Source organism: Narcine bancroftii, chromosome 1 (assembly GCF_036971445.1).
Source record: "Narcine bancroftii isolate sNarBan1 chromosome 1, sNarBan1.hap1, whole genome shotgun sequence".
NCBI lineage: Eukaryota > Metazoa > Chordata > Chondrichthyes > Torpediniformes > Narcinidae > Narcine > Narcine bancroftii.
This window is the reverse complement of record NC_091469.1, coordinates 38,771,851-38,789,760: the sequence shown is the minus strand read 5'-3', so window position 1 is coordinate 38,789,760 and position 17,910 is coordinate 38,771,851. Positions and strand designations below refer to the sequence as shown.

Genomic DNA, 17,910 nt, shown 5'->3' with positions numbered 1-17,910 from the left:
GAGTTGACCTCAAAAGATATCAGTGTTGGTGCCATACTATTTACTATTCATTTCAACATTCCTTGCATGTTTTCTCCTGCAGCTCAGAGCATTTTGACTTTGGCACCTCTTCAGCTGTTGGGAACGCTGAAAAGTGAAGCATGGTTGGCAATTAGGAAAAAAAAACAAGAATGCATCCAAAATTGTTCATGGAAATATTATTTCCAGTGAAAGGGATTGACTTGGATTTAGTCCCAGTGACGAAGTCATTTCTGGCGATTTTAAAATGCAGTAGGTGCTGGCTGTCAGAAAAACAGAGTTTGAACATAAAACTCGAAATGGCTAAGTGTTAAGGAATGTTTGAAGCATTTCATAACTCTTCTGGCTTTCACAATAGCCACAAAGGAATCTTTTAATAATGTCATATATTGAGTACTGTGTTTTTTTCTGACAATCTGCAATAGAATTGACAGCTTCAAAAATTTCAAATGGCTCTTTTGTTGGCAGAGGCCTGCAGTTTTTCCTTGTTTCTCTGGAATGCAAATAGAGAGTTGTGGAAAAATGGAAATAGCTGCGTGATCAAAGTTTGGAAAATATACTGCAGATCTGTCTAAAGAATTTAACCCCAAGAATGGGTGAATAATCAGAGCTCCTTCAACTTCATTTACTGGCCGTTCACATCATTGGGAGAGCCAGGATTTATTGCTCATCCCTACTTACCCTTGAGAAGATGATGCTGAAGTCCCTTCTTAAAATGTTGCATCCTTCAGGTGCATATGCTTCCACAGTATTTTGGGGAATGAGTTCCCAGATTTAGTCCGAGCGACAATGAAGAAACAGCAATATTTTTTCCAAATCAGGATGGTATGAGTCCTTGAGTGAAACCTGCAGACAGTGGTGTTCCCATGTTGTCCTCCATGGTGGTGGAGGCCCCAGGTTTGACAAGTGCTTTTGGAGGGAGCAAATAATGGCAACGCATTATTATATTGTTGTCTCCAGCATCTAGCTGCTACCTTTCCTCCTTCACCACGTTAACTTCTATTTAGAGGAGTTATCCCAGCACAAAAACCATGGTATCAATTAAATTATTTGATTTTCATGTGAGATTTCCCTGTCTGCAATCATACAAGAGTGGAAACATCATATCCATTTGAACAGTAGTTATCCAACTCTTTTAATGTCATTTTCTAGCACTTGCCTTCAAGCTTATATGCCCGAGTGATTCAAGTGCTCATCTAGAAACACATTAAATGCTATCAGCGACTACTTCTATCACACTCTCTGGCAGTGCTTTACAGAGGCTTATTGTTCTCTGGGTGAAAAAGGTCCACCACAAATCTTTTGCCCCTTCCATTAAATCCATGTTCTCTTGTTTTCTTCATTTCAAATAAGAGGGTTTTCTGTATTCTACTCTATCTTTGTCCCTCATAATTTTATGTTGCTTAATTATTTCCCTTCTTAGCCTCCTCTAAAATCTCTTCATAATTGAGACAGTCCTTGCCAGTCACTTGCTGGTGAATCTCCTCTACACCTTCTCCAACGTAATCACGTCTTTTCTTTCCAGAATCTTCCACCCAACTTCTATCATTGCTTAATTAGCATAACATTGGTTAACTTAACATTGGTTAATTTACGTAACAGCTGAAAATTGGCCTGAATGAATTAATTAATAAGAATTTCTTGTTAAATATATAAATAGAATGTGCTGATGCAATAAGAATCTTACTTGCTACAGCTTCACAGATATGAAAAGGCACGCTAACACAAATTAAGTATAATTAAACACCACAAGAGAAATAAAAGATAATAAATATAAAGGCAAGAGGAATGAAAATAAATCACAAATATTCACAGTTTGTTGGGCGATAGTTCTGTCAGTAGTACAGACCGATCTTGTGGTGGATCTGTTATTTATGATTTGGGTGATACAGGAAGGTTCAAGAACATGATAGCATTGGAAAAAAAAACTCTCCTTTAAACATAGAATAGGCATGGTTGGCATAGGGATTAGCGAAACACCTTTACAGCACCAGCGATCGGGACTAGACCAGGGTTCGAATCCCATGCTGTCGATAGGGAGTTTGTACATTCTCCCCGTGTCTGCATGGGTTTTCTCCAGGGGTTCCAGTTTTCTTTCACCGTTCAAAAACATACTAGGGTGTAGGCTAATGGGGTATAAATTAGGCAGTACAGACTCGTGGGCTTAATGGCCTGTTACTGTGCTGTATGTCTAATTTTTTTCTTAATGAATTTTTTTTAATTTAGCACTTGAGCACAGTACAGGCCTTTCAGCCCAAGATGTTGTGCCGACTTATATATTCCTTCCAAAATATAAAAAAAAACTTTTCCTACCTCATAACCCTCTATTTTCATTTCATCCAATGGTCTGTCTAGGAGTCTCTTAAACACCCCTAATGTTTCAGCCTCCACAACCACCCCTGACAAGGCATTCCAGGCACCCACAGCTCTCTGTACTTGCCCCTGATATCTCCTCTAAACTTCCATCCCTTCACCTTTGTACACCTTTGCTACGTCTGCCCTGGGTAAAAGCCGCTGGCTGTCTACCTTATCCTGCACCTAGAGGTGCTGCACGACTGGATTCAGTATCTTTTACCTGAACATAGCAGCAAGAAGAGACCATGATCAGGGAGATGGGTTCTTTCATGATGTTAGCTGCCTTCCTGAGACAGCGCTTCACATTCGATGGATGGGAGGTTGAGGATGGATTTGGCTACGTCTGCCACGTTCTGTAGCCTGCTTTCTGAGGCATTTGAGTTTCCAAACTAGGCCATGATGCAACCAGTAAGTATACTTTTCTTAGTACACCTGCAGAAGTTTGAAATTCAAGAACCATTCACTCTCTTCAGAAAGAAGAGGGATTGGTGTTCCTTTTTCATGGTTTCTTCATTGTGCTTGCCGCAGGAGAAATCTTCCAATATGCAAACACTTAAGAACTTGAAGCTACTAATCCTCATCACTCGCTTCCTCAATGAAGACAGATGCATGGTTTTGTGGCTTCCCCTTCCTAAAGTTCACACTCAGCTCCTTGATCTTGCTGAAATTCTGAACAAGACTGTTGCTTTGGCACCACACAAGCAGATTCTCAATCATCTGTACCATGAAGCAGAAGGAATGATGTCTTTACCTGCTCCATCATTCCTGATCCTATCTATTTGTTGGTCAGCCAATTTATGCTTCTCCAAAAGCACAAAAAAATTTCAGACGAGACTCTGAAATAACATCGGAATACACTGAAAAGACTCGGCAGATTGGAAGCATCTGTGGAGTGAAACAGAGCTAACCTTCAGGAATAATGTCATCAACCTGAAACATATTAATTACTATTTGTTTCATAGTTGCTGCCCCAATCTGCTGAATGCTTACAACAGGGCTGCTTTTATTTCAGCTTCTAGTTGTTAACTTTGGAGGCCCAGCCTTCGGACATCATCTTCTTCAGACCAGTTCACTGAGACCTATCCTTCATCTGAAGTCAAAAGTGGAGATTTTCTTTGATAGCTACACAGTTTAATTCTCTCTGCTATTGCTCAGGAAATAAAGCAGCCCATGCCTGAATACTCACAATTTCAATTATGGGGTGGTAAATGGAAAATAACATGCCTGACCCAAAGTGGGCAGGCTATGACCATTTCCAACAAGGGTGAATCTAACCAACTATGGCAGATAATCAATGGCATAACCAATGACTGCAACCTTAAAACCTCACAACTTTCTACCAACACCCTGTTGTGTTGGGAAGAGCATCAGGTTCAATGGGTTCACAGAGTGATGAGTCTGGACACAAGTGTTCCAATCACATGTAACTTGTATTAACACATGGGAAACAAATGGGAGAATGTTAAATGGTATACAATTACTAATTCATGTAAGCGACATTGCAGCCATTCACCTTGGACATTGGTTAGACTCTGACAACGGTAAACCTATATTCAGCCCTGCTCAAACACTATAAACAGGGACTTTTACACACACTCCTGGTTCCGTGATCAACAGGGGTGCGGTTTCTCTGCAAGTATTGATCTATTGCAATATTACAGCTCAGCTTCAGTGCAGTGCACACCTTAAACGCAACCCTTCCAGCGACATCCACAGTAGCAACCTGACATGAAGTGGTGTCCGGGACTTGGACCACGAGGCAAAGAGAGAGAATGAGCTGTGTGCTGATACTACAGTATATACAGTGCTAATTTGTGCTTCTTGCCAATAATGACCCTAGGTAAATTAAAGTAGCCAATGGCAAGGTGTGCACTAATGGGTGGTCGAAGTCCAACCTTGATTGACAGGTGTTTTGACTTCCGAATAAGTTCCAGACGGGGAGGACACGTTACCACCCACAATACACACAATTCAGACAGGCAGGGAGGCCGTATTTCCTCCACACACAACACATTCCCTGTCCTCTTTCATTTTCCTTTCATTTTGACCATCTAAGATTCTGCTGCCATTCTCCTAACTTTAACCAAATTCCCAAGTTTTGGATTTCTTCCCGAAGCATCTCTTCCTCACTGCATTTATTTTCATTAAGTGAAACATGTCAGAATATTTAATGTAATTGAAGGCATATAATGTGTGGTGCGATCAATGACCACTCGCAGACACGAAGCAAGGGTCAAAGGCTTTATTGATCAGAAGACCCAGACATTGCTTCTATATGCTGCTGGCTCACATCCAAGGCAGGTATGAGGGAGGCGACTAGGGCTCTCGCCTTTATTAGGGGATCTTATGGAGAGGAGCTACAGGTACAGAAGGTACCTGCCCAGCCCAGTGAGAACATGCCCACAGTGCCATGTTCTAACACATTCACCCCTACTTTTTTGAATGAAGTCAACCAGGATGATGTGGGGCAATGCCCATCAGCTCAGGTCTTGTAGTCTATACAGTTCAAAGGTTTAGCTGCTCCGGTGGTTTTATCTGGTGCTGAGATCTCCAAAGTACTACTGGCAGAGTGCCTGCATTCAAGGCCTTGGAGGTGTGGGAAAAAAATGCCACTGGCCTGCCTGTTTCATTCAGTGTGGCGGCCAGAGCGTAGTCAGAAGCATCACTTTCCACTTTGAATGGGACACATTCATCAATGGCGTGCATCCCTGCCTTGGCAATCTCGTCCTTGATGCCCTCAGGCTTTACGGGCCTCTGCTGATGGGAGAAAGGTCATGGTTTCACTAGGGGTTGGCCCTTGTCTGCAGAGTTGGGGATCCATTGGGCATAATACAAGAAGAGTCTCAGGCACCTTTTTAAAGCCTTGGGTTTCTGAGGCAGAAGTAATTCCAGAAGGGGCCAAATACACTCGAAGTCAGGAGCGATTACATCATGCTCCTCCACATACCCCAGGATTGCCAGCCGCTTGGTGCTAAACATGTACTTTTTCTTATTATATGTGAGACTGAAGGGCCTTTGCGGTGGCCAGGAACCTCTACAGGTTCTCGTCGTGTTCCTTCTGGTCATGGCTGCAGATAGTGACATTGTTCAGGTATGGATTCATAGCCTATAGTTCATTGTCATCCACCATGTGGTCCATTTCCCTTTGGACACCAACACCCCCATTCGTGAGGCTAAATGGGATCCGCAGGAAATGATAGAATTGGCCATTGGCCTCAGACGCCATGTACAGCTGGCCCTTTGGGCAAATCGGGATTTGGTGGTATGGTGATTTGAGGTCTATGGTAGAGAAAACCCTATACTTGGCGATCTCATTCACCATATCAGCTATGCAGGGCAAAAGGTTGGTGTCCAGTAAGCTGAACAGGTTGATGGTCTAACTGTTGTCTATTACCATCCAGTACTTCTCCCCATTCTTCACCACCACTACGTACACCCTCCAGGAAATGTTACTCGGTTCCATAATGCGCTCCTCCTCCAGCAGCCGCTGCACCTCCATCTTAATGAATTCCCTGTTCCCGGGGCTGTATCACCTGCTCCTAGTGGCAACAGGTTTGCAGTCCAGGGTGAGGTTTTGGAACAGTGGAGGCAGAGGGACCCGGAGGATGGTCAGTCTGCAGGTTGGGAGTTCGGCCCAGCCTTTTGACGAGTGATTGGGCCTCTTCGGGGAGAGGGGATGGACCTCCTGGAATTGGTTATTACTAATGGTGGGGGATGGGAGGCCAGTGAAACTGCATCAGCACACCCTTAAGCTGGCACTGGAAAGCCAGCCTCTCAGTATGACGGGTGCGCAGAGGAGGGGCATCACCAGCAGTCTGAAGTTTTTATATTTGGTGCTCCCCATGGTTAGGGTCACAGTGCATCTCCTGCAGATTTCCGCAGAGAGGGATTTGGAGGCTAGTGCTACCTTGCACTTGGCTGGGGACGTGGCCAGGGAATAATGTTTGGCCATACCCAGGTGTATGAAGCTCTTGGTGCTTCCTGTGTCGAACACGCAGCCAGTGGTGTGAACATTTACCTCAATAACCACCATCGATCATCCCAACTGATGTGGTCTACTCTGGTCCAGCACAATGGAAGTCAACGTCAACTCAATGTCCGAGTCGCTGCTGCTATGTCATTGGGTTGGCTGCTGCCAAGATGGCCACTCGGGAGATTGTGAAGATGGCCGCCCCCATGGATCGCACATGGTGGAGTCCGGAAGTGAAGCCGGATGTGACGTCCCTCCGTGTCGTCATGCCCTTGGCCTGGAAGTTCGATTCTCAGCAACCAGCAATGATTACGGAAGTGGCTCGGCCCAAGATGACGACGTTGGTCACAGTCCACCCACAGCACTGCTAGAGAAGGGCTTAGGACGACATTCCCTGGCCTAGTGTCCTTTCCTCTGGCAGTTCGAGCAGGTCGCGCTACAGGCCAGGCAGTACTTTCGTGGGTGTTTGCTTTGGCCGCAGTAGTTGCACCTTGTGTGCTTGCCACGAGTCCCAAGATGGTGCCGCCCATTCTCCCCACCTGGTGGCCGTGTGGCCTGCTTTGAAGGCGTCCACATTCTTTGGAGCTGTTTTCCATCACTCTGGCCATCTGCACTACTTCCTGTAGGGACCATTGCCTTTCTCCAGGTGTCGTTCCTGTATTTGATGGGAGTGGAATCTACTGTTTAGCCCGCCACAGAAGAGCTCCTCCTGGTAGGTCACTGCAGTCATGTCTCGGCATCTGCAGTCTCGACACAGCTCCCACATGACCCTCATAAAATTATTAACACTCACCCAGACCCTGATATCGGGAGCCAAGCTGGAAGCATGCTTAATCACATTCCTCGGGGATCCGTACTGCTGTCGGAGTAGGATCATTGCCTCTTCATATTCAGTGCAGTCGCAAATTAATTGGTATTCTCGGTGGCCCACAGCTGTGAAGAGCAGGTCGTACCGATCACCATTGGCTGTGATTTCATGGCGCCTCAGGTAGGCCTTCAAACAATGCAGCCAAATATCAAACTTTACGGAGGCCTCTGGTTCCTTTGGATCGTTCTCCAGCTTCTCCAGTTGGATTGCCTTGTCCATGGCACTTTAAAACTTCTAATCAATAAATTGTGGTGCGACCAATGACCACTCGCAGACATGAAGCAAGAGTCAAAGGCTTTATTGATCAGAAGACCCAGACATGCCTCTTCATGCTGCTGGCTCACATCCAAGGCAGATATGAGGGAGGAGACTAGGGCTCTTGGCCTTTATTAGAGGATCCTATGGAGAGGGACTGTAGAAACAGAAGGCAGACCAGCCTGCCCAGCACGGTGAGGACATGCCCACAGTACCATGTTCCACCACATAGTGGAAAATGGAAGTTTGAAGTAAGGTATTTGAGGAAGTCAAACAAGGCATTGGATGGCAGGAAAGTAACACAATGTGGAAGCACAGAGGGATTATTGAAACCACAAATACTTAGAGATAGCAGGATAGATAGATTTAGGGGTGAAGGTGGCATTTGGAATGGTGACCGATGTTAACTGAGGCACAGAATGCAAGAGTGCTGGAACCATTCAAAGCATTGCCTGGGTTACAGATGGAGCCCTATATGCAGTTCTGGTCACCACATCACACGGAAGATGTGACAGGACTGAAGAGGGTGTAGATATTTATAAGGATGTTACCTGGGTGAGAGTTATGGCTGAGAGGGGAGAATGTTTAGGCTGTTTTTTCATGAATAAATGAGACAGAGGGAAGAACTAATTAATGTGTATGAAATTATAGGAGGCTGTGAGAATGAACATCAACAATCTGTATCTTTACCAATAGGTTGATAACTAGGAAATAAGAATTTTAAATTGATACAAATAAAGATTGGAATGAAGTTTCACTCAGCAAGTAGTGGAAGCCTAGACATACTATCTGAAAGAATGGTGGAGGTTGAAGCCCCCACCACATGTTGTTTTGGATGAGCACGAAGAAATGATGCCTGGAAAAGAATGTAATAAATTCATCTTTGTTAGTCCTAGCTATGATCCTTCTGCGCTGTGCTCATTCAAGTTGTTATTGTTGACATTTCTTTCTCTTTGAACTGTGTGTCTTTTAAAGCATTTGATTGTTCCAATTTTGGATGAGCCAATGGATCTTGTGGTTATAATAACAAAATTACTAGCATTCACCAGGACATGACTGCAGCATCTTCAGGAATTTCATGCATTCCACTTTAACACAAATCCTGATATGACTGCAGTGATTCAAGCAGCACATGTTTAACATGAATGACAAACACAATCAAGTGACGTCACCAGATTAAGGATGAATTCAAGTTACTGATCGCCAAATCCTGCTGTAAAATTCTGTGAGAAATTTACACTATTGCATGACCATTGAGTCCATTTTTTTAAATGACATATAAAGCCATAATTATTGCTTAGCAAATTATCCAAGCAAAAATATGTAAGTGCATAGATTGTAATTTTTACCATTAAATATTTAAAAGTTTGATGCACTTAAACTGATCAACATTTTTTCAAGTTTATTTGATGTTTCAGTTTGCCCCCTGTGGTTCAGACAATGTGGCTGATAAAATCTTGGAAGTATTATTTTTAAAATAGAAGTTTTACTTTCTAGTTTTGTGACCTGTGAAGATTCGTTAATCTAGTAGGCTGCTCAGTCAGCTTGATTAGAGATTCCTCATGAACTGAAGCCAGATTGCAGCTGACACTGAGGCAGGGGATATTTGTACCAGCCACAATATTAATGCAAGAGAGCAGGTACCAATTGGACTATTAAAACCAAGTCAGTAATATGCATTCTGAACAATAAGAACATGAGACATAGAAGCAGATGCAGGCCATTCAGCCCCTTGCACCTGCTTTCCTATTCAAGGTTGACATTTTAACTCGGTGTGCTACTTTCCATGATTCACCCCATTTCTCCTGACTCCCTGGATAATTAAAAATGTATTAAGCCCTGGATATTCAATTGTTAAAAGATGCTGAGGGACTGGTGAAGGGTCGTGGGAGAATGTCACAAAGGCTGCTGAATCTCCCTGATGAGATTTGAGTTATGGTGCCAGTCTCTGCACTAGTGTAAATGATATTTTAGTTCTCAGGAACTGGACATGAAAGCTGTGATTTAATCCAGGTGATTATGTTACCTGTTCCCAAACTCAATGGCAGTGCTAATGGGTGGAGAGAGAGAAAGGGGAATTTGAGAATGCTATTGCACACATCGTTTCTTCATAACCTCATTCCTTTAAAATGCTGCCATTCCTTTCTGTTTTAATGATTTTAGTGGATATTGAGTGGAGCTTGTATTAAATGGCATGCAGCGCCTGAGTTATGAGGGGTAGTAATGGTACAATATAGATTTCACACAACCCCTTGTAGGAAGTGTAGTGAACAAAGAATGATGGACAGCATTTCACCAGGAATGACCAACCCCAGAATGTCTGTGTTTGCTTTGCAAATCATTAGTGTTTGCTTTTGAGTCCAGTGGAGATTTGGCCACATTTGCTTTTGCCATTTGCTGCACTCCATAAAATTTTATTGTCCTATTCTGTTATCATTTTCTGTAATTACAACAATGTCAGTGCTGATAATTCATGATATTTCCTCTATAAAGTAAGAATTGTCCGTTTTAGGTCGTGTAATTTAGCTTAGAACTGATATTTCATTATGAAATAAACCCTTTGAAGTTCACACTTTATTTTTGAAGACTCTACTTCATAGAGATTAGTTGTTGCTATCACCAAAGCTCACCTTTGATGTTATGAATTGTCTTCCAGGGCAAGCTCTGATGGATGCAGGGGAAACGATGAAACAACTGGCTGAGGTCAAAGATGCCCTGGATATGGAAGTGAAGCAAAACTTCATTGATCCACTTCAGAACCTTCATGACAAAGACCTGAAAGAAATACAGGTATTGATAGAATTACATCTAGAATAGCTACCAATAAGAGTGATTCTGGAACATGTATTCACCAAGGAGAAACATTTCTAAATGGGCTCTATATGCAAACATGCAAGTTAACCTTCCCTCATCCCCTTGCCACTTGTCCTGTTGTCTGTAACTCCCATACTAAATTCCTCTCAGCCCCACCAACCAATTCCCACCCCCTCTTCTTCCTGTCCCCTTTTCCCAATTTCATCTTCCAGTTTCTCTGCATCCCTCCATACTTCCTCTTTTCCACTCCTCTCTCCTTCCTTACACTTTTCTCATGGTTTCCACTGTGTGGACTCTGCCCATTCTCCTTTGTGACCAAAATGGATTCCCCTGTGAACCAAAGATATGTTGACCAGCCATCAAATAATCCTAGTGTAGGTGAATGGCAGAACAATTGGGAAGAGTTAATAGGCATGTGAGAGTGAATAGTTAAGAGGGAAATATGTGGGAGAATAGAATTGATGGATTGCATTGAGAATCAGCATTGACTCAATGGGTGAAGTGTCCTCCTTGTATCTTCTGAAGAAATGAAGGAAAACTTTCTCTTTTTGAAAACCATTGGCATGGGTTCCCAGTGATGGAGAACATTTTGACGCAAGTCATGTGCCGGTATTATTGAATGAAACTCATCTCTGACTCTTAATTTGCTACATTCAAGACTGCCTTGGTTAGAGTAATGGCTTGTGGTTTGATGGATCAAAAGAGGGTCAGAATGACTCACTGAATAAAGAGCTTGGGCTTTACTTTGATATCACATAGATCCAAGACAGGAGTGTCAGCTCGTCTGAAGGCACTTCAGATAATAAGACCACAGTGTTATTAAAATGTTGCTTGTAATGGTCCTTAATCTTAACTCTGATAAGATACAGCTGTCCTCAAAAGCAGCTTTTATCTCACTTCATTGTTTTATTTCAACTCTATGTTGTTTACCCCTCCATAAATCTTCGTCCGCGAAGCCAAGCCAAAGATGTTGTTTCATGGTCATATTTGCATTCCATATTGTTGAATCTTGAAAGTTAACTTTGAAAAGCTTCCAAATCACATCATCACAGCACAGAGGATGAAAGGAGATTACAAATATTTTTGCAATTTAAATAAATCAGTAATTACCAGAGCCAGAGGGCAGAGTTGGCAACTATGTATAAGATAGAAAAAAACTCTTGACATTCATTCCATGAGCTTCTAGCGACAATCACTCATTGGATTCCTTTGTAGAATGTTTCAGTGCAACCAATTTGGTCCAATTAATGTCAGGACATACTTTCAACATCTTATTGTTCATTCTGCTATTTGAAGTTTCTATATGGGAATGTTATGACCAATTTTAACCAATATAGTCAAAATGCCTTAATAGTTCTTAAACTCATCGCTAATATTGATTAGTTATACCAGTTCCCAAATATGTGTAAGTTCCAATAAGATGCAGAGGCAGGTATTTTATGAGTTAAGGGCCTATCTCATTGGCCTGGAGACTAGGTAGCGACTCGAGTCTCCGCGTCGTCTCCTGGAGACTGGCTGAGTCTCCGGGGAGTCACGGGAAATTCAAACATGCCCGATTTTTTTGGAGACTTTTTCGCCGTGACGTCTCCAAGACCTGCTGGAGACCAAGGAGAGTGAGAAGATGTCGCCGCGACGTCATGGAGATGTCTCCCCAGTCGCGGCGATGTCTCTCCAGTTGTAGACAAAATTAGTCTCCGCGACGTCGCCGCGACTGCCGGAGACGTCGCGGAGACATTGCAGCGACTGCCGGAGACGTCACCACAACTGAGAGGACATCCCCGCGACTTCCGGGCAAATTGGTTGTCACCTTGTCTGGAGACGTCGCGGAGATGTCTCGGACATCATCCTGGCGTTGCCTTGGTGAGAGCGCGAGCCATTTTTTGGTCTCCCGAGTCGCTCGAGTTGCCGCGACTGATCAGTCGCAGCAGTCACGGCGACATCTCCGCCAGTGAGATACCAGTGTAAAGGAATATTTGATGATTAAAGAACTCAGACAGTCATGAAATAAAGTTAATTTTTCTTTCCTATTTCACAGTTTGCACTTCATGCGATTAGGAGCTGGGCAGGAGACTGTGTGAAGGTGATTGTGTGGAAAGTACAGCGTGACACCAAAGGCCGTGGAATGGTTGTGGTGTAGTATGGGACTGTCACTGCTTCAACTCTGCCATTCACTGCCATCAACAGCACTGAGATATGACTGAATGGAAAGGACCTTATATGGGGCTGGGTGATTGGGTTGGTAGACAATCAGAATCTGGATTAGGGCCTGGCAGAATCTGGTATTTCCATGGGAAATTAATGGATAGAGGACTGGAGTTAATTGCTGGTTTGGGAAGATTGGAGAGTTGAATATGTGGGAGAAGAGGTCAGGGCCAGGGCATGGAGATGGGTTGAAGCCTCCAGGAGGGAGACTGCAAGAAAAATACTTAGGTAGAGGATCCAGACTGGTGCTTTTCAGGGATTATGTAATTGTCTGAAGAATGGTCAATGATGACTGGGCATGGCATTGAGTGGAATAAACTCCCAAAAGGGAAAAATCGAATGCTGTCATTTGATGGATGACGGATGCAAATGTTATGTCAGATACTCAAGCAATCCTTATGCCAAAAATTGCCCAGCCAAATTTTCAGAGTGAAACAAAACAGTCCAAAATAGACATTGCTATCATGTCTCCTTGCAGAGCTGCCCTGTCACTGAAATAAATGGTGGTGGATGAACAAATTCATTCATCAATATAATCCTGAACTCTATGCTGCAAAATAGTAAACTTTTGGCATTTTCAGCATGCCAGCTAATACTTGCGGAGAGAAAAACAATTAGTGCTTTGACAAAAATCTTTGACTGCCACATTGTGTCGGTACATCATACTTGCATGTTATTTTTTGATATTTGAAGAATTGAAATCACTAATTTACAGAGTGTAGCAACAGATGTATTTCATGGGGAAGAAGAAAAAGGCAAGTGTTTTTGTTTTACGAAGACCGATAGTTGTGTTTCTGAAGAAAGCTCATTCACAATTCTCAACATCACCAAGAGCAAGGAGCTTATTGTTGTCCTCTGAGCATCACCAAGAGCAAGGAGCTTATTGTTGTCCTCTGAGCATCACCAAGAGCAAGGAGCTTATTGTTGTCCTCTGAGCATCAACAAGAGCAAGGAGCTTATTGTTGTCTTCTGAGCATCACCAAGAGCAAGGAGCTTATTGTTGTCCTCTGAGCATCACCAAGAGCAAGGAGCTTATTGTTGTCCTCTGAGCATCACCAAGAGCAAGGAGCTTATTGTTGTCTTCTGAGCATCACCAAGAGCAAGGAGCTTATTGTTGTCCTCTGAGCATCACCAAGAGCAAGGAGCTTATTGTTGTCCTCTGAGCATCACCAAGAGCAAGGAGCTTATTGTTGTCCTCTGAGCATCAACAAGACCAAGGAGCTTATTGTTGATTTCAGGAAGGGGAAGCATGAGATTCACAAACTTCTCTGCATTGATGGTTCAGAGGTGGAGAAGATTAGTTCCTTCAATTTTCTGAGTCCATATATCAGAAGACCTCTCTTGGTGCTAGCATACCAAGGAAACTGTGAAGAAGGCACGCCAACACTTCTACTTTAAAAGGAATCTGAGGAGATTCGACATGTTGTCAAATACTCCGTCAAACTTCTTCTGGTGCACCTTGGAAAGTATACTGTCTGGTTGTGTCACAGCCTAGTTTGACAATTCGAGTGCATAGAAGGCTACAGGAGGTAGCAAACATAGCCAGATCTATCACTGGCTACAGCCACCCATCCATTGAAGACTTCAATGCGAGGTACTGCCTCAAGAAGGCAGCCAGCATCATAAAGAACCCGCCATCAAGCTGGTCACAACCTCTTTGTGACCTTTGAAGACCAACACCTGCAGGTTCAAGAGATGTTTCTTTCCAACAGCTATCAAGCTCTTGAACCTCTCTGTTACACTAATTCTCAAGAAGGCAGCCAGTATCATAAAGAACCCCCATCAAGATGGTCACAACCTCTTTGTGACCTTTGGGCAGAAGCCTGAAGACCAACACCTGCAGGTTCAAGAGATGTTTCTTTCCAACAGCTATCAAGCTCTTGAACCTCTCTGTTACACTAATTATGGATTGCTCCGATGTCTCAAAAAGGAATGCCTGCCCTATTGTAACACCATTTTTGCCTTGCACTATGGTAACTGGAATATTTATTAACTATCTGTCTTTTGTATTTATTCTCTTTCTAATTTATTTTAATACATGGTATTCTAGTTTCCCCCCCCCCCCCCAAGTAACTGTTCAAATGTAGCAAGTAAGAATGATGGTGCAAATACACATTGTGCAATGTATATGATAATAAACTGATTATCAACTGTTATTATTGTTCACATGAAATGTTACCTCATTTTTTTGCTTTGTAGAAGCTGCGTCTCCATCTTCATTTTTCAGCATTTTCTGTTTTATTTCAGATTTCCAGCATCTGCAGCTTTTTAAAAATTTTCAGCTAAAAGTACATTTTCTGTGTTCCTGTGCACTCGAATTGTCAAACCAGGCTGTGTCACAACCAGACAGTAAACTTGAGAGTACAAGCTGATGATTTGGGAAAAATAAAATTATCACTATAAAATTTTTCACCTATGAAAAATAAAATTATTGAAGATGTGGAAGAATAAAGTGAAGATTTTGGAAACATTGATGTTAAAAGTTGGAGATTCTGCTTAATTCTTCTACTTTCTGGTGTAATCCAACTGAAGCAAAAGCGAAGGACCACCAGTCTTCGTGTTCAAATTGACTTTCAATGATCTGTCGCACTAGTTTTCAAAACTTAGTTGTACAATGCTTCTGCCAACTCGGGAATATATAACTTGGCAAATTCCTCTTGTCTGTTAGCCTGTACTCCTCTCCCTGTCCCATTCTCCCTCCTCTCCTCTCCTCTCTCCACATTTTTATCAGGTGCCTCCCTGTTTTTTGCATATAACTTGGTGAAGGGCTCAGGGCCAAAACATTGGTTACACTTTCAATTGCTGTGTAACCTGCTGAATTTCTTTATCATTTTTGTGTATTGCAAATTCCAACATCAATAAAATTTGACACAGCTGTAAGTGACACAGATCGATTTTGTGTACTTATTTTATATTTAACCATTTCTCACCCACAGCACTTGACTGGAAACTTAACTCTGCTTTTAGCGGCAAAGCTGTCACAATTCTGAATGCTCTGTCTTTAAATTTAATTTACTCATTAATTAGAGTTCATGAGAATCCAGCCACACCCACATACTGGCCCAACCCTGGGAAGTACTGGTATTTGTGGATCTTTTAATTTTTTTCTTTTTAAAATAAATACATACAAAGTCTATTAATATAACAAAAAGCATGTCAAACCATATACATATCTCAAATTAATATAAATCTAATTTTTAAAAATCCATGCATATTTGTTGATTTAACATTATTTCTTCAAAATATTTCTGGAGAGAAGCCAAATTCAGAATTACATTAACCATATAACAATTTACAATATGGAAACAGGCCATATCAGCCCTTCTAGTCTGCACCAATCTACGTTAAACTCCACTAATTTCACCTACCCTCTCCCATGCCCATAACCCTCCAACCCCCTCACGTCCATGTACTCATCTAATCTCCTCTTAAATGGCAGAATTGACCCTGCCGCAGCTACTTCTTCCGATAAATAATTCCACTCAGCCACCACTCTCTGAGTGAAGAAGCATCTTCTTATTACTTATAAAGTTTTGCCCCCTAACCCTTAACTTACATTATATCAACTCTTGATCAAAACTGAGTAATATCTGTCTAATTTGATGATATGATCTAGGACAACCATAATTAAAGCTTTATATAATCAATTAATCTAAATAAAAAGAAAACAAAAAAAAACTGAAACTAAATCTAATCTACTCCCTCCCTCTAATCAAGGTAACCTTGGAGTGGAAAAAAAAAGTAGATATGGATCAAATAGAAACCTTCATAAACCAGAAAGAGAATTGTCTGATCATCCAAATTCCTTAAATCTGCCAATCATGATAATATTCAATGAAAAGGCCCCACATCTTTTCAAATTGAAACTTTCTATCTATAATGTTGTATCTAATTTTCTCCAAGATTAAATAGGACATGACACTGTGTATGAGTAGGTGAAGAGTCATCTTTCCATTTCATTAAAATTGCTAAAAGCTAACACTTCCTTTTGAGATGCAGACACACATATATCCAGTTCACGAGAAAAAGCAAACAAGGAATATAAAGGGCATGGATCTATTTTGATCTTAAAAAATCAATGATAAAGATTAAAAAATGTTTTTCAAAAATAGTCCTAGAGGACGCTCCCAAAACATATGGATCAATGAAGCTTCAAAAAATTTTCACTTCTTAAATAATGGATCAACATCTGCATATTCTATGTACTACCTTAAATTGTAATAAATAAGGCCTTGCACAAAATGAAGAATCATTAATCAAACTAAGAGCAGAGGACCATTCTTCATCTGAAAACGTTATATTGAGATCACATTCCCATTCATTCTTAATCCCAGCCATTGAGGCCAATCTTCAATCCAATAAATCATTGTAAATACATGATATTAATTCACCATGAACAAACTATAAATTTTTTAAAAATCAAGAATATTTGCATTTGTGATTCAAGGAAAATTATGTAATTTTGACTGGACAAAATCCTTAACTTGTAAATATCTAAAGAAATGTCCATTAGAAAGATTAAATTTAGCTGACAGTTGTTCAAAAGAGGCAAAGTTATCTCAAGTAAAAAGATCTTTATAACTTTTGATACCTAATCTGTACCATTCCTTAAAGCCTGTATCTGATATAGAAGACTGAAGAGATGGTTATCTATCATGGGACCAGCAAGAGAAAAACAATTATAACCAAAAAATTTCCTAAATTGATCCCATATTCTAAACCTATTTTTCATTATCGGATTATGTGTCAATTTAGAAAAGAAAAAGGGTCAAACGGAACTTAAAATAGCCAACATAGATGATTTTTTAGAAAACTTCAGTTTCATTTCTAGAAGGACGATTCCCTAATTTATCAAAAAGTAATAACAAAAGTAATTTACATACGTTAGTCGCCCAATAATAAAACTGAAAATTTGTAATTCCCCCGATCCTTTTAGTTTTTTGAAGATGAGCTTTATTTTTATGAGGTTGTTTTCCCTGCCATATATAAGGAAATAACCAAATCTAATGAGTTAAAGTGTAGCTTGTTGTGAGCGAGTACAGCGAAGAGACTGAGACAACAGGCTGTGAGTTCAAGTATCACAACTGGTTTATTTTCAATTCCGAGCTGCAGCCTTTAAGCCCATCTTTGGTCCCGCCCCCAATGTCCTGGCACTTGAGACCCGATGATGCAAGCGCATAAGCAATCCTTTGGAAGAGATTGTCCCACGATGCCATAATTGCTATGGCTGCCCTGCCAACCAGGCATGACAAGTGGGGCCAGTTCACTGTTGCAAACATGCATTGCCCCACAAACACCCCCCCCCCCCAGAACTGGCATCGGTGGTCTCGGGATGCATTGAAGGTGAGGTGTGCTGTTTCAGCTGTCATCCTCTGTGCACTGTTGGAACCTGTACTGGCTGGGACAAGTCCAGATGAACTGGTTTTAA

The 17,910-nt window shown here is 41.7% G+C and overlaps 1 protein-coding gene across 6 annotated transcripts in view; it reads left to right on the top strand.

Moving 5' to 3' along the window:
- LOC138757225 (endophilin-A1-like) overlaps window positions 1-17,910 on the top strand; it is a 225,909-nt gene that overhangs the window by 187,103 nt on the left and 20,896 nt on the right. For all 6 annotated transcript variants that reach the window (XM_069924232.1, XM_069924221.1, XM_069924243.1 and 3 more), the window contains one exon: window positions 10,123-10,256. In XM_069924232.1, the coding sequence (XP_069780333.1) occupies window positions 10,123-10,256 (134 nt within the window). The remainder of the gene's footprint in view (window positions 1-10,122; window positions 10,257-17,910) is intronic.